Consider the following 23,900-nt stretch of genomic DNA (forward strand, 5'->3'; position numbering starts at 1 on the left):
CGATGAGAAGATGCCTCTTGCAGCCTTGCTCTTGCACTGCAGGACATTTGGGATGGGCTGTGCTCCCCTGCCCTGGCTGGCAGCTCTGTTCACTGGCATAGGAGCTGCTGCTGCTGCCTGGCACGAGCAGCTGCAACACCAGCAGTGGCTTTGCCACATGCCTGCTGGCTGTGCTGGAGGCTAGGTGGCACTGCTGCCTGGAGAGAGAGGCTCTGGCTCTGTGCACACCAGGTGGGGAGTCACTTTTCCATCTGGGCCTACAGTACAGGAAATAGAAAACTGTGACTCCAGCTGCAGCCCTGGTCTGGGGGCTCAGATCATCACAGGCTGATTTGGGTTGGAAGGAATATCAAAGCTCATCCATTCCCACCCCTGCCATGGGCAGGGACACCTCCCACTATTCCTCCAAGCCCTGCCCAGCCTGGCCTTGGGCACTGCCAGGGATCCAGGGGCAGCCACAGCTGCTCTGGGCACCCTGTGCCAGGGCCTGCCCACCCTCACAGGGAACAATTCCTTCCCAATCTCCCATCCAGCCCTGCCCTCTGGCAGTGGGAGCCATTCCCTGTGTCCTGTCCCTCCATCCCTTGTCCCCAGTCCCTCTCCAGCTCTCCTGGAGCCCCTTTTTAGGTCCTGGAAGGTCTCCTTGGAGACTTCTCCAGTTTTAACTCCACTCCTTCAGCCTACCTGGTGCTGCTCTTTGTGCAGACAAGCCCTTGATCAAGTAAAGGATATGTTTAGGGTAAATAGATTTAAGCCAGATTTAAAACCAATTGAGATGCATTCCCAGAGCAGCTTTTCATCCAGTTTTATTAAGCCAAAGAAATCTATTTGGACATAATAAAATGCAGGGAAATCAGGCACATGATGCTCACTGGAGTGAGGCTTCTGGCACTGCAGTGCACAAGAGCCAGTTTAGTGCAATTATGGAAATAAGTGCACATTACCGTGATTCTCATTATGGATAAACTGCTCATGCTTTGAGATTCACAAACCTGGCAATCCAAGTTTAATTTTCAGGTTTAATGAACATTATTTACCAACTCCTGAGTTCACACTGACACACACTTTTCAGACAGCAGGGTATTGGTTCCTGGCCTCTCCAAAGTTTGTGCTTCAAGAGGCCTCCTGCTCCTAAAGGGTCAGAAGTCATTATCACTTTGCACCAGTGGCTCTGGCTTCCTGGCTCGGAGCCTGGATTTGCCTGGGGTGATTTCCATGCTGTCATCTTCCAGATCATCCTCCTCCTCATCTTCATCTTCATCCAGGTCAATCTCACTATCCCCCGAGTCGTCCTGCAGGACAGGGAACAGGAGTCCATGACCAGCTCAGCTTCCCTGGCCAGGCCTCTCTGCCAGCCCCAAGTGAGGGATGGGATGGCAGCGCTGGCTTCCCCTGCACTCCCAATGGATTGCAAACCTCCTTCCCACACCTGGGGCTGAGGAACACAAATTCCCTGACTTCTGCTGGCTCTGGGCTATTAAAAGCATGTCAGGGTGTTTAACATTGAGGTGACAGCTCCTGTGAGCCCACAGAATGGAGGGGAGTGGAAGAGAATGAAGGAAGCCAGGAGAGGAACCCACCTGAGCCTTGCGCCGGCCTGGCCGCACCGGGGCTGGGGTCCCCTGGAGAGCCAGAGTGGAGGAACACGAGAGGCAGAGCAGGAAAAAAAAGTACAAGAACATAAAAGAGAACAGAAAGTAGCCAGGCTGGAGCAGGGGAGAAGGCAGCAAAGGCAGGCACAGCTCAGGTATTCTGTGCCACGCCAGCTGGTGACAGAGGCTGGGCACACACAGCCTGACTCCAGGAGGTCCTGGAGGGGCTCAAAGCAGCCTCACTTCCCTCATTCCCTGGGCTGGGACACACCAGCAGAGGCCTGCAAAGATCCCTGAGCTCTGAGGAGCTGCAGGCTGAAGGCTTTGGCTTTCCATCCCTGGATGTGCTGGGGCTGTGCCAGCAGAGAGAGAGCTGCCAGCAGGGAAATCTAAAGGGAATAGAATTCACAGAGGGTGACCATCCAAATCTGTCATTAACGTGGCCAAGGACAATCAGGCAGCACTGGGACTAAAGTGACAACATCTTTACCCACAGCACAGCACTCTGCCCTTCCCAGAAATGGGTCTGGATGTCCAGGAGGCAACAACCCCTTCTGGCAGGAGCAAAGAGCAGAGCAAGGGCTGCAAGTTCTCTCCAAGACCCAAAAGCTGTAGCTGCCCCATCCCTGAAATTGTTTCAAATCAGTCTAGATGGGGCTTGGAGCAACCTGGAACAGTGGCATGTGTCTCTGGGTGGAACTAGATGGGTTTTAAGGTCCCTTCCACCTCAAAGTGTTCTGGGATTCCCAAAAATGTCTGAACTCCCCTCCTTGAGGGGTGTCTGCTGGATTGAGACAGAAAGGTTCCACCCACACTGGGAATTAACATCAGCACAGGCTCAAACACAAACCCACAGTCACCACAGCTGTACTAGCTCCTAGCCCCCTCCAAAACAGTGCTCCAGCATCACCTGGAGAGAACAGCCCCCCTGCTCCTGGCATGGCAGCAGCTTTTTGGGATGGTGGGGAGAGCTGACTGCAAATGCCAACCACATCCCAGCAGCTGCCTTCAGCTTCCTGGTGAAGATGTGGCCACTCAGGTGTGCCCAGAGGCACAGAAAGGCTGCCCATGGATGCCAAGGGCTGGGCACAGACACAGAGCAAGCACCTCCTGTGCAAAGCTGCGTGTGCCTTTTACACTGCCCACTCACATGGAGACCACAACCAAGGGCAAGGCCAGGGGCCCTGGGGCAGCAGGAATCCCAAGGGCACAGCTCACAGTCCTGCTCTCATCCCTGCCCCATCCTCCAGGGCACTGATGCTGCCAGCACAGGCCATGGACAGGACTCCAAGGAGTGACTTTACAGCAGTGAAGGTGATTTAGGTCCATGTATTTAGCTCCAGCTGCACTGTACTGGTCCCTTTTCCCAGAAATCTGCCCCACAGCTCACAAGAGCATTCCTGCAGCCTGTGTGCCACTAGTTCTGCACTGCAGGATGGGGTGAAAGCACATGGAGCACACAGACTCCAAGAACAAAGGAAAAATAAGGAAATACATATCTATGCCAAGGAAAGGTGTCAGCCGTGGGAAAGGAGGGGAAAAGCAGGCCTGGGGTGTGAGGATCCAGCAGTAAAAAGGTGTCTCTCCAGCTGAGGAGAGGGCTGGCATCTAAAGCCCTGTCAGAGAAGCTCTGCAGACACATGAGATGGTTACTCACATCCTCCTCTGTGTCTCCACCTTGCATTGATCCCACGATCCGTGTGCCAACTCTTCCTGCAGGAGCAAAGAGAACCCCCATCAAACCTGGCTGGTGGTACAGGAGCAAAGAGAACCCCCATCAAACCTGGCTGGTGGTACAGGAGCAAAGAGAACCCCCCTCAAACCTGGCTGGTATCACAGGAGCAAAGAGAACCTCCCTCAAACCTGGCTGGTGATCACAGGAACAAAGAGAACCCCCCTCAAACCTGGCTGGGGATCTCAGGAGCAAAGAGAACCCCCCTCAAACCTGCCTGGTGGTACAGGAGCAAAGAGAACCCCCCTCAAACCTGCCTGGTGGTACAGGAGCAAAGAGAACCCCCTCAAACCTGGCTGGTGGTACAGGGAGGGAGGAGGAAGGGCAAAGCTCAGGGTGCATCCCTCAGTGAGAGGATGAGATCCCAAGCCATGCAGTCACCCCCCTTGTTAAGCCTCATTGCTCAGGAGAGGGCAGGGGGAGTAAGGCTGACAGTAATTAACATTGGACTCAATGATCTTGGAGTTTTTCTCCAGCATTAATGATTCTGTGATTCTAGTTCCAGTCAGGGTCTATTTCTGCATTTCCAGAGCTACCTTATTCCAGCATGATGGTTCTGGCAGGACAAGAGGACAAGAGGCAATGGACACACTAAGAAACAGGAAATTCTATCTGAACCAAGAAACCTTTTATTATGTGGGGGCAGTCAAACACTGGAACAAGGTTCTAAGAGAAGTTTAGGAGTCTCTATCCATGGAGATACTCAAACCCAAACTGGATGTGGTCCTGGACAAGCAGCTCAAAACTCCTGTTAGAGCAGACAGGCTGCTCTAGATCATCTTGAGAGGTCCTTCCAACCCAAAAAATCCATGAACTGACAGATTTCTGCCTCTGCTTTGGTACACAGAGGAAAAAAGCCTGTTTTTCCCATGTGGTGAATGAACCCTTTTTCCTTTAGAGAGCTCAGACCCTTTCTGATATTCCAGAATGAATGGAATCTCACAGGAAACCTAGGCAAACCTCAAGAATTTCCTGATGGGAGTTAGATGTGTGAGGCTGAAGAGGGAGGTGGGGCTCAGCAGGGAGCTCACTGAGGAGAGCACACAGTGTCCCTGCTTGCCTGGCTCTGGCTACCCAGAGGCCATGGGGAGATGTTGGCAGGTGTCCTTTGCTGGGGAGGGGGCCTGGAAGGGTTGGGAATGGGGAGAGCAGAGCTGTGAGCAGGGAAAAGCTCCTGGGGCTGCCTGGGTGACTCAGCCCTGCTGCTGCAGCCACAGAACCCACTCAGCACCGGATCCTGTTTCCAGCCCTGCTGTGTCCATCCCATCTCCCCAATTGTTCATTTCCTGCCATCACCAGCTTCCTCCATGCCAAATATGGATTGTTCCAATCTAGAACAATCCAATCTGTGCTGTTTTTAGCATGAAAACAAGGCAGCTTTAAAATATACCCTGGCAAACCTCTTTTTTTCTACTTCCCAAAGCACAAAAGATGACAGGTCCCTGTTGTCCCACGCAGTTTGAGCTGAGTTAGTGGCAGGAAAAAGCTGCCCAACTCATCCACAGCTCACCAAAAAACCCTGTTGCATCAAGGCAGATCACTAAAAGGATTTTATGTCTTCACATAAAAAGCAGTGGCCTCTATGCAGCAGTTGCTGATAACACAGGAAGTGGAGATGGAATTAAAAGATTTCTGGATAAATCTGTCTTCAGGCTTTGGAGACTTTTGCTCTAATTTATGCAACACTAAATGATATAAATTTGGGGGTGATTACACCTGACATCCTTAGATGACAACAGAACCCCATTTTTGCCCAGCCTACAAATGACTCCTGAGTTTAACTGCAATTTCACTCTGTAGAAGGCTCAACATAAAGTGTAAAATTGGGAATTACTAGCTCAAAAAGGACAAAGCTGAGAAAGCTCCCAACAGAAGACAAAACTGAGAGAGATTCTGAATAGAAAAGAGAATCAAGACATCAGATAAGGAGAGCTGATGGAATAGGACAGTTCAAAAGGCCATGGGAAGAGCTCAGGGAATGCTCCCAGGAGGTGTGCAGGGCAGACATCCCATGGACACAAACCTGCTCACACCTGGAGTAACTCCAGCACCTGCCACTGCCTGGACTTGGATCCTGCACAGTCTAAGCCAGGAGCACCTCTCTGAACCAGCACCTGTGGGATCAGCAGGGCCAGGTCCTGCAGCAAGCCCTGGGAGACTCACAGAGCAGACCCCAGGATGCAGAGGGGCTGCAGCAAACCCAGGGAATACAGAGGGGCTGGGACTTCACCTGAGCACTGAAGTGTAAAGAGGAGAGCAATCAGATTTTCCATGGAGCATTATTTTGACCCCCAGCCCATAAACCCCAGGTTTCCCTGTGTGGGAATGACCCTGGTGTGTTGCTGTGTGTGCTGGGGGCAGGCAGGAAGCAGAGGAGTGCCCTGAATGGCACAGGGAGAGCTGGGATGCTGTCACTTGGTTTCCTGGGTTCGGTTCAGCTGGGTTCACACAGCTGCCAGGAGGAGAGAGCCTGTGGTGCTTCCTTCCCAACAATGTGACTCCAGCTGGGACAGGCTGCACACAGCAGGAATTAGGAAAGATGCTGGTGATGAACAGGCTGTGATTCACTGCACCTTTGGAGTCAAATCTTCTCCCTCCCTGTGCACAGCCATGGTTTGTAGGCACCTCAGAGAGCAGAAGGCAATGTGCATCCCTGATGTGGAGCTGTGAGCTGTTGCCATTTTCCCTCTGTGTGATGCTCCCCGTTTTACCAAGCTGTGCAGCTGCCCAGGATGGAGCCACAGGGCTGGGATGATTTCCAGCTCCTCACCCAGCAGTGGGTACAGGTTAACCCTGTGCCTCACAGCAAGGAGTGACACAGGCTCAGAGTCTGGACAGTCTGGGAGGGGGGCAGGTGGATTTGGACACATTTTGCTCCCAGTCTGGAGATCTGCAGTCAGTCTCCAGTGCTTAATGTGAATTCACAGCATGAGCTTGCAGAAGACACCTCTGCATCACACTCCCTTCCACACAGAGAAATGGGATGAACCTTCTGCCTGATCCTTCTGAACTGTGGCCCTTTGGGCACTGTGTTCTCAATCCCAGAGTGATGGAATTTCCTGAGCGGGAAGGCACCCCCAGGGATCATCATCAGGAGTCCCACCCCTGATCCTGCACAGACCCCCCCACAACCCCACCCTGTGCCTGAGCATTCTCCAAGCACTCCTGGAGCTCTGGCAGCCTCGGGGCCGTGCCCATTCCCTGGGGAGCCTGGGCAGTGCCAGCACCCTCTGGGGGATGAACCTTTCCCAAAATCCAGCCTGAGCCTGCCCTGGCACAGCTCCAGCCATCCCCTGTCCCTGCCCACCAGGGCAGAGCAGAGCAATCCCCTCCCTCAGAGCAGACCCTGATCCCAGCAGCATCTTCCAGGCCTTGCCAGAATCCAGGGACTCAGGAAGCACAGCTGCTGCATGGGGAGCACACTCCAGTTTATTTCTTACAGCTCCATGAAAAGGAAATCTGCCAGGAGGTGAGGGAGCTGTTCCCACATTTCAGACCCACAGCCTCCCCTCCTTCTTCACTAGGTGTGATGTTGGGATGGCCCAGACCTGGGGGAGCTTGAGGGGGAAGGAAAACATTCTAGACATTCCACAGCAGAAATCTGAACATGGCCACAAGCTGGAGAGAGAAATTCCACAAGCAGAGTGAAAATTCCCACTGAGAACAGGACTTTCCTGCTCGTGGTAAGGAAGGATGGAACCAGGACTGTGGAGGCTCACCTGAGAAGATTTGCATGTCAAAACTCTCCTTTTCCCTACAGGACTGAATAAAATGTGAGATGATCCAGGCTCTGCAGCCTTCCCCCAGCATGCAGGGTGCCCCACAGGCACTCAGCAGCAAGTGCCCTCTGCCAGCCCATCATTCACAGCCTGATCCTCTGGGCAGCTCTGCCCAGGAAAGGGGCTCCAGGAGAGCAGCTCTCACTGTGTGACTCTGGACTGTGTCTGCTAAAAAAACAGGGTTTTATAAAGTCTCTTCTCACAGTAAAGATCAAATGGGGCTGAAGTTGTTCCTGTCTCAGTAGTGAAATGGTTTCTGAAGTCTGGCCAGGACCAAGCCAGCCCTGAACACCAATGTTAGAAAAGGAAATGAGCTACAGCACGGGGAGGAATGGTTGACAGGAGCTGAAACACCCTGGCAATGTGGAATAAAAGGTGATTTCCAGGCACAGCCCCACAGGGATGGACGATTTCAGCTTCATTCAGCAGCACTGCCTTGTCACCAGCACAGCATGTCCCAGGCTGCCACCTCTGGGAGGGGAAAGGTGCTCATGATGCCACAATGCATTTCAGGACTCTGCTCCAAGGGGCTTGAAAAGATGGATCTGCACATGGAATCATAACATCACCTCAAAATCTGTCACTTCTGATGGTGGGGGTGACAAAAATCTATTTAGTTCAAGGAGAGACTGGACAGATTCTTAGGAGAAAATAAATGTACTGAGGGTTAGTTTAAATCTGTGCAAGCCACAATTGATGGGGCTGAAAGAGCCTGAGAGCCCCAGGGAACCTGAGGGAAGCTCCCAGGTGCTTCTCCAGACATTTTCTTTCAGCCAGGGCTGGGGACAGACCAGGCTGGCTGGATGCTGTGGCTGACCCAGCACCCCCAGGGTGATTCTGCATTCCCAGGACAAGGCTGTGCATCCTTTACCCCAGAGTGCAGCCAGCTGCACATGAACTACCATCCTGCTGCAAACAACTCATCCAGGGCCTGCTTCAGGCAAGAGGGTTCTCTACACTGCAAATGGTTAAGATTTTCAATGCTGAAAGAATTTCTTTTCCTTTGGCACTCTGACAAAACAAGAATCTTACTGCAAGTGGCACCACAAATTCAGGGAAGTCCATTGTATTTGTCACAGCCTCAAAGATCTATTGCCAGACAGAATAAAAATGGATGTGAAATTTTATTTACATTGACAATGCTAAAGTTAAAATGTAGAGATCAGAGTGCCTCCAGCTCTGGCATCCCCAGCACAGGAGGGATGTGGAGCTGCTGGAAAGAGTTCAGAAGAGCCACAGAAATGCCCCAAGGGCTGGAGCCAGGCTGGCAGAGCTGGGGGTGCTCACCTGAAGAGGAGAAGGCTGCAGGGCAGGGCCTAAAGGGGCTCCAGGAGAGCTGGAGAGGGACTGGGGACAAGGGATGGAGGCACAGGACACAGGGAATGGCTCCCACTGCCAGAGGGCAGGGCTGGAGGGGATATTGGGCAGGAATTGTTCCCTGTGAGGGTGGGCAGGCCCTGGCACAGGGTGCCCAGAGCAGCTGTGGCTGCCCCTGGATCCCTGGCAGTGCCCAAGGCCAGGCTGGGCAGGGCTGGGAGCAGCCTGGGACAGTGGGAGGTGTCCCTGCCATGGCAGGGGTGGGATGGGATGAGCTTTAAGTCCTTTCCCACCCAAAGCAGTGTGTGATTCTGTGATAAATCAGAGAATTCTCTAATCTACAAAAGCCAATGATCAGTGACACGAGGGTTTGCTACAACACCCCCTTAGGGAGGGGCCTGTCCTGTCCCTGTGACACTGTGACAATAAAGCAGCTGAGCTTTCCCAGGCCCTCAGGCAGCACCTGCAGCTTGGCCCCTGCTCCCCCAGCCAGGAGCTCTCACCCCCTGCTCCCTCCTGGACCAGAGCCCTTCCTGCTTCCACAATTCAGGTTTTGTCATGTCTGCTGACCCAGCAGCACCAAGGCCAAACTCCAGAGCCCATTCCAGTTTCCTTCTTCAGCTGCTCCTGCCTGTCCCTCTCTGCATGTGGGGAAGGGGTTGATTTTCTCTCTGCACCACACAAATCTCCCCCAGCTCCCTCTTTGCTGCTCCATGGGAAACCAAATCCTATCACTTCAAGTGTTTTAATTGGCTGAAAGAATAAAACCAGGAGCAATATTGTCAAACCTGCATTTAGTTTGAGTTTTGCTGCATCTAGACAGAGCTGATGAAAGGGCTCTTGAGGGTGAGTGTGCTGATTTTCTCAATTATACCAAGTGGCCTAAAACCAGGGATTATCTCTCCCTGAGAATCCTGCCTCTAAAATGGCAAAACACACTGGAATATCTGCCCACCACAGAGAGAGAGAGAGAGAGGGAGCCTTATCTCTCAGCACTGATAACTTGGGAATTAGAGATGTAAAAGATGGAAATTAGAATGTAAAAAAGATATAAAAGTGCACCCCAGCAGGCACAGGGACTGAGCACAGTGGGCTCTTTCTCCTCAGCTTGAGAGCAAACGTGGCTCAGCAGCATCACCATGTAAGAAAACACAAAGCTTCAAAAGAAAGTGACTGAAATATCTTAAATTGAGTCAAGGGAAAAAAGCAGTAATTAATACAAATGATGTTCTTCTTATGCTGCCTTGATCATTAAGTGCATCTTAAATGCAAATTGCTGAAGAATAGCAGCAGATCTGTGGTGTGTTTAATAGCAAACATTCAGCCCTGGTGTTTTAAAGAAGCTGCTGCTCCTGACCTTTATCTCAGGTCTTAAAGTCTGATGAAGTGAGTTTCCATTAAGGGTAATTAATGATAACAAAGCTCTTCCTAGAAAAAAAGAATCTACTGGCAGCAAAATCTACAACTTTAAACTCTAAAACTGCCATTAAGAGCAGCAGGGACTCAGGTTGTGGTGTTCTCTGAGATGAAGCATCACAGACAGCTACAGGGTCCCTTCCAAAGCTCTAAAACCTGTGTACAAACCTCTCCTTGAGAAATGCCAATGTAAAATATTCCTCAGAGAATATTAGTGTTTCTAGCATTTAACAAGACTTTTCCATTTTCAAGAGAAACAGAGGAAGGGAGGATAAAAATGCTTAAGTTACACTGAGTTGAGAATATCAGCTTCTTTCCCTGCTCTCAGTCAGAGAGGGGAAAGCAGAATTACACTCACAAAACCCCACATGTTTGGAGTTTATCTAAGGAACAGCTTCCAGCAGCAGTGGTGGCACATGAAACCCCACCCAGGCACTTCCTGCAGAGCCCAGGGAGGTTTGTGCTCACAGCTCACAGTCCCTCACTGCTCACAAAAAGAACTGCCCTGATTTCCTGGCTGTGTTTTGCTCCACTCCAGACTAAGCAGAACATTTCTTTTCCCACCTGAGTGAAGCACAGACCCTCACCCAGCAATTCCTCTGAGCTGCTTGGGAGCAGAGGCTGCAGCTGCACTCCCCAGGAAGCAGGACAGAAGGACACAAGGACAGAAGGCTCACATCCCTCCCTGGGAGCAGCAGCTCAGGTGTGCTCCACCTGTGCCAAGGCAGTGCAGGTGGCTTTACTGACTCACTGAAGGTTTCCCAGCTGGAAAACCTACAGGGAAATAAATGTTTTGCAAAAACAAATGGGATTGCCTCCCTAAGGCTTTGTACAGAACTGCTTCAGGAATGTGGAAGGCAATACCAAGGCAGGATTTTCCCCACATAGTCATTGTTTTTCCTGGTAAATAATCCTGCATTAGCTCCCCTGGAAGCACTGTTGTTCCCACAGGGCTTTAATCCTCCTGCAGCACCAAGATCCTGAAGGGTGACAGGGGCTTCTCTCATTTGCAGCTACTCAGGGAATTGCAGCACATCCCTGTGGCTCAGGGCAGCTCAGGAGGGGTGAGGATACCTGGCAGGAGAGTTTCTGTGTTGATGTGGTGCCTCGTGATCTGCAAATCCCCCTCGCTGTCAGAGCCTTCATCCTCCTGGATTTCTATGTCAGAGTCATCATTACCTGGTGAAAAACAAAGGCAGCTGGTTACCATCACCCAGAGCAGAGGTGGATACAGGAGACAGCAGCAGCTCTACCTCTGCTCAAGCCCAAGAGGAACTGAGAATTCCAGCACAGGGAAATGGCCAATCTCCACATCCCAAGGAGAAATCCTTCAGCAAGGGAGAGCCAAGGCAGCCCCCACTGGAAACAAGAGCCTTGGGACAATCCCAGGCTGGACCATGAAGGTGCTGCTTCAATATCCCCTCAGGGCATGAAGAGCAGGTGCTACTTCAGCAAGTGATTTAAAGATAAAACCCTTTGAAAAGCATTTGGGAAATGTGTGTTTATTATCCAGGTTTTACCCTGACACCAGCAATGTCAAAACCCATCTCCTTGGACTATTTGCCTTTCATTTAATTCTAGATAAGCACAGTCCCACATCTCCAGATAAAGGAATGCAGCTCCAGCCAAAGCCAAGATGCTGGAGAGACAGGGAAGCTTCCAAAGACCAGGAACTTCTTCAGATATTGTCATCATTTGCCTTTGTTTCCTTCTCCCCATCCAAAGCAGAGTTCCCAGTCCAGTGCCAGGACAAACCCAACAGGACCCCATGGGAGGACCCAGCACAGCAACATTTGCTGCTGATTATTTAGAGAAAACAGGCAATTCTTTCCCAGGTACATTTAATTACACACATGTCCAAGCTGAAAATGGAAATAACTACTTTAATTAGGATTAGTAATGAGCTGACACATCTTTGCAGTATTTAATTATCAGACAATATACAAATATTTGACATTTTCCCATCCTCTTTTTCACTGCAATATCAAGTTAATGAGAAAATAATAATGGCAAGGGAAGTATCTGCCAGCCTGGTAAGATTACAAGGCTCCAGCAGAGTTAGCTACAATTTCTATTTGCACTTTCTTCTTTGGCAAGTGAGGGAATCACTCACTTCTGGGGGACCTGGATGCTGCTTCTGTTTGCCTGGCCTTCAGGGAACTGAGGTTTTGTTCATCCTTGCATGGGCAAACTCCTTGGGAGGAGCCATGTGGAGCTTACAGAAAGGACTCAGGTTTGTGTTCAATATATTAAAGAATGAATTTATCATATCTGTGATGGCTCTTACTGCTACTAAAATGCCCTCATTCTTATATTTTGTGGGTTTTTTCCCCTCCTACTTGGTTATTTATTCTATTTTCAGCAGCAATTTCTCCCTTTCAGGCTTTGTCATTCCTGTTAGGCAGCAGCACTGCCCAGAGCTGAGGATGCTGCAGGGATCACTTGGCCAAAGCTTTCCCATTCCATGCCCAGCTGTGCCTCCTGCTCCTGTCTGGGATCTCCTGAGCAGGAGCTGCCAGCTGAGCAGGGAGCTGCAGCCTCCCACTGCCAGGGAGCAAGGTGGGATGGCACAGGGGGAAGAAATTCTTCCCTGTGCCTTGAAAAAGCCTGGATTGCCTTTGCAGCCAAAAGAAAATATAAATTCATCACCTGAGCTCCCAGCCTGTCATGGAAGGGCCTGGCTTGGAGGAGACCTCAAAGCCCATTTTGTTCCACCCCTGCCATGGCAGGGACACCTTCCACTGTCCCAGGGTGCTCCCAGCCCTGTCCAGCCTGGCCTGGGGCACTGCCAGGGATCCAGGGGCAGCCACAGCTGCTCTGGGCACCCTGTGCCAGGGCCTGCCCACCCTGCCAGGGAACAATTCCTTCCCAATAACCACAGTAGTGCAGTTTTCCTGCTGAGCTGTGACTTTGAAACAAACCCTGTTATGGATCCATGGCAAGAGTTTGGGTTTTCCTTGAGCAGCCTGGCTGCAATCCTGGAGCACAGAGCCCAGCTCAGAGCATCACTGCACTCAACTCCTGCCAGAGGCTCAGAGAAGTGACAGCTGCAAATTCAGCAATATCCAAACTCCTGCCTCCAAGCCTCCTGCTCCCTCTTGAAAAGACATCAAGCACCTTTTGCACTCCCCAAAACCAAATACACTGCTCCAGTCCAGCCCAAGGCTGCTATCACCAAGCCCAGCTCTGCCCATGTACAATCTGAATTATCAGCTGAGCTGAATTGTGCTGAGCCTAAATCCCAAGGACACAGAACCAGAACACAGTGCTAAGAAATTATCCAAATATACAAGAGAAAGAGAAGCTGAGTCCAGGCTTTTTATCAGGATCAAATTAAACACCTGCTCAGCCTGACCTGTCCTAGGCAGTGTTCCACACCAACCCCTCACTCTACACCCAGTGTGCCCAGCTCTCACCAAACTATTCTTAAATTCTTAAAAAGTGACAGTTCAGGAAGTTTCATTTAACAACATGCAAAAAGACTTACTGCCCTAGAAGAAGCCACAATCTCATTTGTGTACCACTGCACAGCCAACTACAATCAATTTTGAAGAGACAAGGAACATTCCTTATGTAAAAACCAGATTTTTCTCAGGATCAGCATAAAGCAATGAAGATAATCAAGCACAAATTGCCATGTGCTTGTACATGGAGCACAGAACCCACTGAATGGAGCTGGCTTATGAGATTTATATGGGTTTACATGAGGATTATTGGAATTCTCACAACAGACTTATTTATTATTATTCAGCAATCCATGTGCCCCAATTGAGGCCAAGCTGGCAGCCAGCAGAAGCTCCAGACTGAGGTTTTAAGCAGCTCTTGTATTTTTATTATGAAAAGGTAATCAGCAGAACAAGTCTGTAAATTGTGCTGGGCCCATCTCCCCACTGCTGTGATTGCCTCTGCTGCACAGAAAACACTCCAACTATCAGCCTGAGAGAAGATATATTGGGATTTTAAACCCCACTTGCCTTTCATTTCAACATTTCTATTTCATAAAGTTGGGTTTCAGTCAACTAAATTAGTTTCCTTTAAAGCTGTCCAGCCACAAAAAATACATCCTGGTTGCACTGATCTCCAAAGGTGGAATTTTTGTTTCTGCTCCCACTGCTCCAAGAAAAAAAACAGAGCTGATACCTGGACAGATAATACTACATTGAAATGATTTAATTTCTGGTAATTTGCAATGCTTGAAGGAAAAGCACCATGACTGAATAACTTAGCAGTGATTTCAGTGCAGATTTGGTGGTTTGCATCAATATTCAAGTAAAGGTATCCAGCTGTAAAATAAGAAGTTACTGTGGTGAGGATAATGAGCACAGTGGCCATTGTTTATTGATATGCTCTGGAATTAGCTGTGAGTGCTGTGCAGTGTGTCCAATTTCAGAAATCACTGCCTTGCAAACACAGACACTGCTCCACAGCAATTACTGCAGCCAGCAGGATGCTGCTTTGGGTGAGAAAACATCATGAGAACAATCAAATGGGCAACTGACAGCCACTTGATCCCAAATGAAATCCAGAGAATAAACAGCATGAAATAAGGGAACAGCAAAACCCAGAGGGGGTGGGATTGGGGTTTTTGATGTGTTTTGGGGGAGAGTGAAGCCCACTGAAAGCCTCAGCTTTGCCAAACCCACCCTGCTGTCACACCAAACCCACAGCACCGGGCTCTGGATCCCTCCTAAACCCACAGCCCTGCAGGCTGAAGGGAAAGAAAGGCTTGGACAGAAAAGCTTGGATAGAAAAGTATCAGGAGGGAAGGTTCTTTGTCCTTAGCAGAGAACTGAGACCTCTCACCCATCTCTGACAAGAATTCAGCCAGGTACTGAGAGCTACTGAGCAAGGTCCAGCTGTGAGTAACTGCTAGGAATTCCAGGGAAAACTTGGGATGTTCAGAGCTGTGCAGCCAAAAACAGGGCAGTAACAGCAACATACAGAACAAGGTTGGAGAGGTAGCTCTAAGTGCACTTACTTACTTTGCATGGTCATTTTAAGGTCACAGAATTATGGAATAATTTGGGTTGCAAGGGACTTTATTGACACCTCCCCCTAACCCAGGCTGCTCCAAGGCCATCCAGCCTGGTCCAGCTACAGATTCCAAACTCCCAATTTATCAGTGAGGATGATTAACCACTGCCTGGGGAACCAATAGGTGTCAGCCACTTGAAATAATTAAAATTAACTCAGGATGACAAGCTCCACTTAAACTGGGATTTGGAGTTTTAGCAGGAGTGAGCAGTTAAGTTATTTTTGGGCTCATTTGATCAAGAGGTCACATTTGGTGACCAGAACTATTTCTAACAGTCTCACAAGCCAAAAATCCATCCAAGCACTATTAAATTAGGTCATGAATTTGCAATTACCCACCAAGCACCACACAAAGCTCCTGTGGAACAGTTCCAAGTGTCTCTCACAAGAAGATGGATGGCCCAGGCACCAGCAATATCATCCAGGATTCATCCAGGAGTCACCCCTCCAACTCCACAGCTGCTGAATGGGGCTTTTTGTTGGTCTGCTGGCAGATTTTAAAGCATCAGCTCTGGAGCAGAAAGGGTGCACCCAGGAGCATCAGTTAAACCCTATGGTTATTGCTGAACAAGATTCCAGTAGTGCAGATTTCCAAATGCTGGGGAAAATCAATGTTTATTCATTGCACAGACCAAGCAAGAGGATGCAGGGTGGGCTGACTGGAGCAGCACAACAGGAAGTGTCAGAGTCACTGAAAATTTCAGTTTTACAGCAAATTTCTTCCCCATATTTAAATTAATCCTGGGCACAGCAGTGGCCAAAAGAAATACAGGAAATATCTTGAAAAAAATCAAAGCATTTCTGTTTTTATAGTTTCAAAACAAAATATTTTACTTTTTAAAAAATATAGTTCATATATATTCCTACAAGAAAGGTGGAGAGAGACTTTGGACAAGGGATGGAGGGACAGGACACAGGGAATGGCTCCCACTGCCAGAGAGCAGGGCTGGATGGGATATTGGGAAGGAATTGTTCCCTGGCAGGGTGGGCAGGCCCTGGCACAGGGTGCCCAGAGCAGCTGTGGCTGCCCCTGGATCCCTGGCAGTGCCCAAGGCCAGGATGGACAGGGCTTGGAGTGACCTGGGACAGTGGGAGGTGTCCCTGTCATGGCAGGGGTGGGATGGGATGAGCTTTGAGATCCCTTCCAGCCCAAACAACTCGGGAATTCTGCATTGTCTTGTTTTAAATTGATAAAAAGCTCTTGAAGAATGTGGGAAAATGCATTAGAAAAAGTGTGTGAAAAAGTGAAAAAGCTCTGTAAATGCAGTAAGCTGAAGAGTCTGAAAAATTATTTCAGTCTAGAAACATTCCAGGTTGCTCCCTTCTGCTCAACAAAGTTTTTGCAATTTTGGATAAACCTGAAGAATAAACTGAATTTCTTCCCTAGCCTCTCCTCTCACACAACCCAGCACCAGAGCACCCAGGACCCACACCTGACAGCAGAGCCATCCCCAGCCTTCTCCAAGCAGCCTCTGATCCCCTGTTCCAAGTGTCACTTTGACATTAACAACTTTCAGGCAATTGGATTGGTGACATGGCAGCAGTCCTGGATGTGCCACAGGGGCAGCAGATGTGTGAGACATCACTGCCTGCATCAGCCTCTCTGCCAAGCAAAGATTAGAAAAATAACAACAACTTCCTCCCTGCTCAGCACAAAAGACATTTTTTATACTGCTGCAAATACTTAATTATGTGTACTTTCATCAGGCAGATAATTCTCAGAGCCTGATCTGTAGCAAGAGTTCAAAATCTTTATGTTGTTTAAGAACAGTATTTCAGACAATTTAGTGTTGGTTTTTTGGGTTTTTTTTTTTTTTGGTGCAGTGGTTTTATGGAGCTGCTCTGTCAGAGACAAAAGCTGATTTGACACGTGTGGAAGAAAAAAAATCCAAACCAAACAAACAAACCCCCAAAAAACTCAACCCTCCCCCCCCCAAAACCCACAACCCTCCCCCCCCCCCCCAAAAAACCAACCCCACCAGACTTTTGACCAATAACACCAAACAATTTTGCCAGTTTTATGTGAGTACCACATCCATGGACTTTTTTTATTCTTAACACAGACCTGCATCCCACAGCTCTCCTTTATGAGAAACAGAATTTAGGCTTCTCAGCCTGAAACTCAACTGAGAGCTGTCCAAAACTCCTGCAGCTTCATTGCAGAGAGAAATGAAGTGTTAATTTGGAACTCTTCTTACCAAATTAGCAGGAGATAAGGTCAGGGTACCCAGACAATGAGAGAGCTGATCAATGCTGTGGGTAGGTGAGAGTAACAGAGCTCACAGGGCAGAGAGGATGCTGACTTTTATCATCAATTAATGACAACAAATTTATCACCACCCACAGCCCACACTGTTGGGAAAGGCTTTCTAAATGTTGTCCAGCTCCCAGGGGCAGAGTGTTGGGAAGGATGAAAGTTTGACAGGAAAGTCTCACAGATATGTGGGTGCTTAGCAGAAAGATTTTTAAATGTAGAGTCTGAAGAAGGAATAGACATGGAAGCAAGTTTTGATATAGAACAAAAGAATTGCTGAGCCAGTTTTACTGGGTAACCAAGGAGGCAAAGGGTGTGTGAGTTAGAAGGGGTTTTTATGGCTTAGAGCAAAGGATAAACCCACCCCAAACAAGAAGATGTTTTTACCAAGCAGGAAGATGGCACAGGCAAACAAGCCTGCCAATGTGGCAAGTAGAAAAAAAGTCTTAGAATTTTCTACTGTATGAAAACTGAATAACAATTTCTGGCTTAAACTGTGATGTACTGACTGTTAGTGATTGGAGAATATGGTAATTATATCAGCTATTATAGGCTATAGGTGAAAGTTAAGGTATAGATTGGTTCTTCTGTATGCTGAAGATGCTTCTATCTTCTGAAGATGCTCAGCAAAGAAAAGTAAATAATGCACTGTAACCAAAACCAAAGGGTCTCCAGGCCTGCCTGCAGCTGGAGCTGACAGCTGTGGGCACAGCTCTGTCACCCACCACCCTGGACTGCTGTAACACCTTGGACACAATAAACTGCATTTTGGAGAGCTGCCTGGAGTCCTGCATCTCTCATCCAGGCTCTTAGGAGAGAAGCTGCCCTGCAGCCCCTCAGAGGAGGGAAGCAATGAACCTGTTCCAAGGCAGCTCACTGCCCCACCCCAACATTCCAGGGGCAGCCAGGGAGCCCTGGGAGAGTGGGAGAGCCAGGCCAGCCTGCCCAGCTTGCACTGAGCACAGAAGGAGCTCATCCCTCCATCTCCAGAAGCTGCTGTGTGAGCAAAACCAAGGCAGAGCAGGGCCCACTTCAACCATCCTGGTGTCTGCTGGGTGGAAAGCCCAGACAACAAAAGTCCTAAGTTACCAAACAAACTAAAGATGGAACAAAACTTTGGATAAAAGCACCTTGCTTTGTGTGGGGCATTACTCAAAAATGTTAAGTGAAATAATAAATGTTAAGTGGAATAATAAAGTGTTCAGCAGGGTCTGTGGTTACAGGACAAGGAGTGATGGTTTTAAACTGAAGGACAATTTAGACAAGAAATTGGGCAGGAATTATTCCCTGGGAGGGTGGGCAGGCCCTGGCACAGGGTGCCCAGAGCAGCTGTGGCTGCCCCTGGATCCCTGGCAGCGCCCAAGGCCAGGCTGGGCAGGGCTTGGAGTGACCTGGGACAGTGGGAGGTGTCCCTGCCATGGCAGGGGCTGGAATGGGATGAGCTTTAAGCCCCCTTCCCATCCAAAGCAGTCTGGGATTCTATGAAATAGTCTTTCCTCCAAAAATCTGCTTCACAAAGATGTTTCTGATGGTGAAGTCCTTCTCTGCTCTTCCCTCCCTGGCTCCTTGCAGGGCACATCCTCTCAGGAGCATGCAGCACCAGAATCCAAGAGCTGAAAGGCTGCAGCACCACTCACCATCTCCTCACAGCAGGTCTGATAAAACCCCTGCCAGCTCCAGCTGCAGGTCCCTGGCAATGCTCTCAGCCCTCAGGTGATGCCTGTTCCTGTGTGAGCTGCAGGATTAACCCTGGGGGAGGCTGGGCAAAGCTGCTCAGAGGTGCTGTGCCCATCCTGCCTCTCTGGCTGTGCTTCCTCTCGTGCCAAATGTGCATTTTCCCAGTGATGAGGATGAACAGAGCTGCTCTGCAAACAAACTCTGCCATGGAAAACACCAACTCCTGCATTCTCTCACCACTGCAAATCTCTTGGGTTTGAATTGTTTAAAGGGCAGAATTTAATTAATAACAAGAGGAGGGAGGGGATGCTCTAAGGGGAGAGCCCAGGTTGTGAAGTGTGAGCAGACTGAGGTCTAGGGGGAGCTTTAAACATTCCATTAATGAACTTCTGTGCTCCTGACTGGAAAACAGCCCTGGAGAGGCAAATTTCCAGTCAGCCCCACCCCTGCAGAGTTTCACAGACAAAGGCAGGGTGGAGCTGACAGAGATGAGACGATTTGCCAAGGTGATGGGACAGGCAATAAATGAGGCAGCTCTGGGAAGCAGGATCCTGGTGCTCTTCTCACTAGAATAAATGCTAATTATGACAATTTGGTACTTGAATTAAGATGTATTATGGTAATATTTGAGGTCATTAAAAGTAATAATCACATTCTTAGGTGGCAGTTAAATCAGTCACTAAAAAGTAAAGTTCTTTTTATTTAAGAGATGGAAAATGACAGAACAGTTTTCCAGCTGAAAATCCACAGACAAGGACAAAGCAGGGCAGCAAATTTTCATGTTATACCTCACACTGCCAATTACTGGGGACTGATGTCCACCTCCTATTGAACTTTTTTACCCCAAAAATTCTCAAGACAGCAGGACTTGGACATTTTCATGCAAATAAAACCTTGAAATAATTCCACATTCTTGTAATTTACATTACAAATCCTATATTTCAGCTGAAACTTCTCCACTCTACCTCACAGATATGAGATCAAAGATGGGCAGAAATGAGTGAATTTCCTCTTTCATGAGTTTGCTCTGAAAATCTCAGCCACCAAACAAACTGTGAAGTGCAACTTTTGTGTCTTTACTCAATTTCAGCTTTCATGAACTCTCCCTCTGATCCTGAGAATTAACTTTGTTCCTAGTTTCTCCAAGTACCAAATAAAAATGCTCAGACTGCAATATTAAATTCCCAGGGGTAGTTCATGATGAAATTCTGGCTGGTGTTTGGCTCAAAAAGAGCAGTATCTGGTTTGTGAGCTTTCTACAGTCTCAAGAGGTCATTAATTCCCTTCTGATCCTAATCAAGAAGTAGTTCGGGGAAAAAAAAAAAGGAAAAAACCCCCAAATTTTAATTGCATTCCCATTTTTCAGGTACATTAAAATCAAACAAATGCAGGGAGGCAAATGTGGTTCCTATTGAGAAGATTGATGATAGTAGAGAGGATTTTAAGCTGGGAGAGCTGTGATGTGTCAAAAAGAATCATTCTGAGCACAGAACCAAAGTGGGGGCAGGAAGGGCACTCTGGTTTGGCAGGACACCCCACATGTGTGTGCTGAGGCACAGCCAGCAGCACCCCCAGCTCCATGAATCCTCCTCCAAGGCTGCTCCCAAGCCAGCAGTGCCCTGGGGCTGGGACAGGTCTGTGTGCCCAGGCAGGGCAAGAGCAGGAAAACAAAGCCTAAACCTGCTCTGGGATTGCCCAGCACTCAGGGGCTGACTGGGGTCCATCCTCTGCCTTGCAGGGGGAACATTCCACAGAAACATTCCACAGGGAAACATTTCCAGAGGAAAATTCCCAGAAGAACATTCCACAGAGGAACATTCCATGGGGAACACTCCACAAAGGAACATTCCTATATGAACATTCCCAGAAGAACATTCCACAGAGGAACATTCCCATGGGACCATTTCCCACAGGAACATTCCCAGAAGAACATTCCACAGTAGAACATTTCCATGAGGAGCTTTCATAGAAGAACATTTCCCAGAGGAACATTCCCCAGAGCAACATTTCACAGAAGAACATTCCCAGAAGAACACTCCACAGAGGAACATTTCCCACAGGAACAATCCACAGAGGAACATTCCCCCAAACATTTCCCACAGGAACATCTCCAGAAGAACATTCCACAGTGGAACATTTCCCAGAGGAACATCCCATAGAGGAACATTCCCAGAAGAACATTCCACAGAGGAACTTTCCCAGAGGAACATTTCCCACAGGAACATCTCCAGAAGAACATTCCACAGAGGAACATTTCACAGAGGAACACTCCACAGAGGAACATTTCCTAGAGGAACATTTCCCACAGGAACAATCCACAGAGGAACATTCCCCTGAACATTTCCCACAGGAACATCTCCAGAAGAACATTCCACAGTGGAACATTTCCTAGAGGAACATCCCATAGAGGAACATTCCCAGAACATTCCACAGAGGAACATTTCCCTGAGGAACTTTCATAGAGGAACATTTTCCTGAGGAACGTTTCACTCCCAGAGGAACATTCCACAGAGGAACACTCCACAGAGGAACATTCCCAGAAGAACATTCCCAGAGGAACATTTCCCAGAGGAACATTTCCCACAGGAACAATCCACAGAGGAACATTCCCTTGAACATTTCCCACAGGAACGCCTCCAGAAGAACATTCCACAGAGGAACCTTCCCAGAGGAACATCCCAGAGAGGGACATTTCACTGCTGTCCTTCAAAGCTGTCATGATTCCTTGTTCTGCCCCTGCCTGCTGACTGTCATCACCCACATCCCCTCGGAAGGGGACACTTTTCCCTGGAGTAGCCAGCACTCAGCAGCTCCTCTGCTGCTACAGGAGGAGAAGGAAATGCCACTCACCTCCACTCTTGAGCAGGTGCTGCTCCTCCTCCTTCAGCCTGTTCTGGATCAGACGGAGCATGTTGGCCGCTTCCTGCAAGAGGAGGGAAGAGCTGCCTTGGGAAAGCTGACTAAAAAATGTCATCAAATGTCCTGTTTTATGGAAAAACAGCTCTGGTTTGAAACATGGAGCTCCTGCTTATTTTGTGACGGTCAGGATATAAAGGCCAGGTCAAGCAGTGCACTGAAATTCATCCTTACATCCCCACTGGGTAAAACATCACTTATCCCATGGAAAATCATTTTATTTGTCTGCAACTCTGCTGATGCTTTGAAAAGCAGACTCTGGTAGTTGTTTTCAGCCAACAGTGCATTAAACACCAGGATGGTTTGTGAAATGACTGCACTTCCTGACACACATCCAAACCAGAAAGAATCCACACCTTCCCAAGCTCCAAACCAAACTGGAGCAAACAACCCTATCAATGAGCTGGGAAAATACAGCCATTATTTATTAAACCACTCTGGTGCAAAGAGAGCCAACCAAATAGAGGTCAGTGACAGGATGGGACCTTTCTAGCCCATTTTTAATGATATTTAGCCTAAATTTGGGTAATGCTAATGGTGAAGAGCAAATGAAACATTACAGAGTAGGTAAGATATGAGTGCACAGATTCAGGCACAGCCAGAACCCACAACAACAACAACAGGTGGCAACAGCTGATACAAGATTTAGCCAGAAAATTTGCTAATTTTAGTCTCTTTAATTCCAGTCAGGCAGAGGAAAATTAATTAATTGTAGGCTGAAATAAGATTTTTCTGAGCCTTTGATTTTTCTATGCAAAATATGATTCTAATTAAAAGTTGCTCTGATGTGATCAGAGCTCCACACTTACACTGCACTTGTGGGAAGGAAATGTGGACTCAGCTGGAATATCCATGGGACAGAGGGAAGAAAGCAAGAAGAGATGAAATGTGGAATGGAGCACGAGCTCTTGATACCTTCATGTGGAAATGTGTTTCCATAAGTATGGAAGCTGAGAAAGGAACCTCCAAGGCCTGTCACTCTCATGTTTTCTGAAAAATCCCTTGGCCAGGACTTCTTCTCCTAGGAAGCTGAGAAGCCTCAGAGAGGAATGAAAACAATAATTATCTGATTGCTTCTCCTGTGTTTGCTGCTTTGGAATGTGGTTTGGACATTGTTTACCAACTGGTCATTGTTTGATTGGCTTTATGTGAATTGTTTTAACTCAATGACCAATCACAGCCAGCTGTGTTGAGGCTCTGGAGAGTCATGAGTTTTTCATCAGTATCTTTTTAAACCTTTTGTAAATATCCTTTCTCTATTGTTCAGTATAGCATTCTTTAATATAATATAGATCATAAAATAATAAATTAGCCTTCTGAGAACATGGAGTCAGATTCATCATCCCTCCCTGTGGGAACCCAGGACATTCCTCTGGCTGCCCTGGAGGACTCGAGACCCTGGCAGGGGGCTCAGAGACCTTGGCACAGAGTCACAAACACCAAAAACACCAAAACCACCAAAAACACCAAAACCACCAAAACCACCAAAAACACCTGTGCCTTGGATTTTAGCCCTTGGAAACAATTACCAACTGTGTGTGAAAAGTTACAAGCCACAAGAGTTTGAGTAGAATGACAGTGAATTTGTCACAGGGTGAAAAGCAGAATTTTGGGGATTTAGAATGGGGGTTCAAGAAGCAAGAGGGAGGAATCTGGGTGTGTCCTGTCCTTCTTCTTGTTCTCCATCTTTTGCTGGGATGGTGACACTTCTGGATTGGTTTAGAGCAGAGACAGACTGTCTGACATAGGTGATGGGTGTTGGGAAATTATTGTCCATAAAGCACAGGTAGTTTTTAGTATAAAAAGCCAACCCCACCCCAAGGGCAGTGGCTGTGCCACAACCCGACCTGCTGGACAGATCTCAGCAGGGCAGGGAAAGAATGGAACAGATAAGAGAAAATAAACAACCTTGGAAAGCAGAACTGAGGAATCTCAACTTCTTCTGTGGTCACAGGGCTGGGAAAAAAGAGACTTTCTAACACCTTGGGGTCATCTCAACCACAGAAACCTGAGGCCTCCCCACAACAGGGGACCCCAAAAATGCCACAAGGCCCACCCAGCACAGGAGGAAGTTGCTGGAAATAGAGGCCTGGGGACAGACTGGAATGGTCCAACACAGCTTGGCAGAAATACCTGTCCTGGGAATTGAAATTCATGCTGGAAAAGCTTGCTGGAAGATGTTC

General features: G+C 48.4%; 1 protein-coding gene across 2 annotated transcripts in view; it reads right to left on the bottom strand.

Annotated features, from left to right (window-relative positions):
- Positions 1-836: 836 nt before the first annotated feature.
- Positions 837-23,900, bottom strand: part of CLUAP1 (clusterin associated protein 1) — a 59,464-nt gene continuing 36,400 nt past the window's right edge. The window contains exons 9-13 of one of the 2 annotated variants that reach the window (XM_084216291.1): positions 21,652-21,724; positions 10,911-11,015; positions 3,250-3,305; positions 1,581-1,622; positions 837-1,292 (exon numbers count right to left, since the gene is read on the bottom strand). In XM_084216291.1, the coding sequence (XP_084072417.1) occupies positions 1,140-1,292; positions 1,581-1,622; positions 3,250-3,305; positions 10,911-11,015; positions 21,652-21,724 (429 nt within the window). In that variant the 3' untranslated portion in view covers positions 837-1,139. The remainder of the gene's footprint in view (positions 1,293-1,580; positions 1,623-3,249; positions 3,306-10,910; positions 11,016-21,651; positions 21,725-23,900) is intronic. The other variant, XM_084216292.1, reaches the window with a different exon arrangement.

Source organism: Fringilla coelebs (genome assembly GCF_963513975.1).
Source record: "Fringilla coelebs genome assembly, chromosome: 16".
In the NCBI taxonomy this organism is placed as follows: domain Eukaryota; kingdom Metazoa; phylum Chordata; class Aves; order Passeriformes; family Fringillidae; genus Fringilla; species Fringilla coelebs.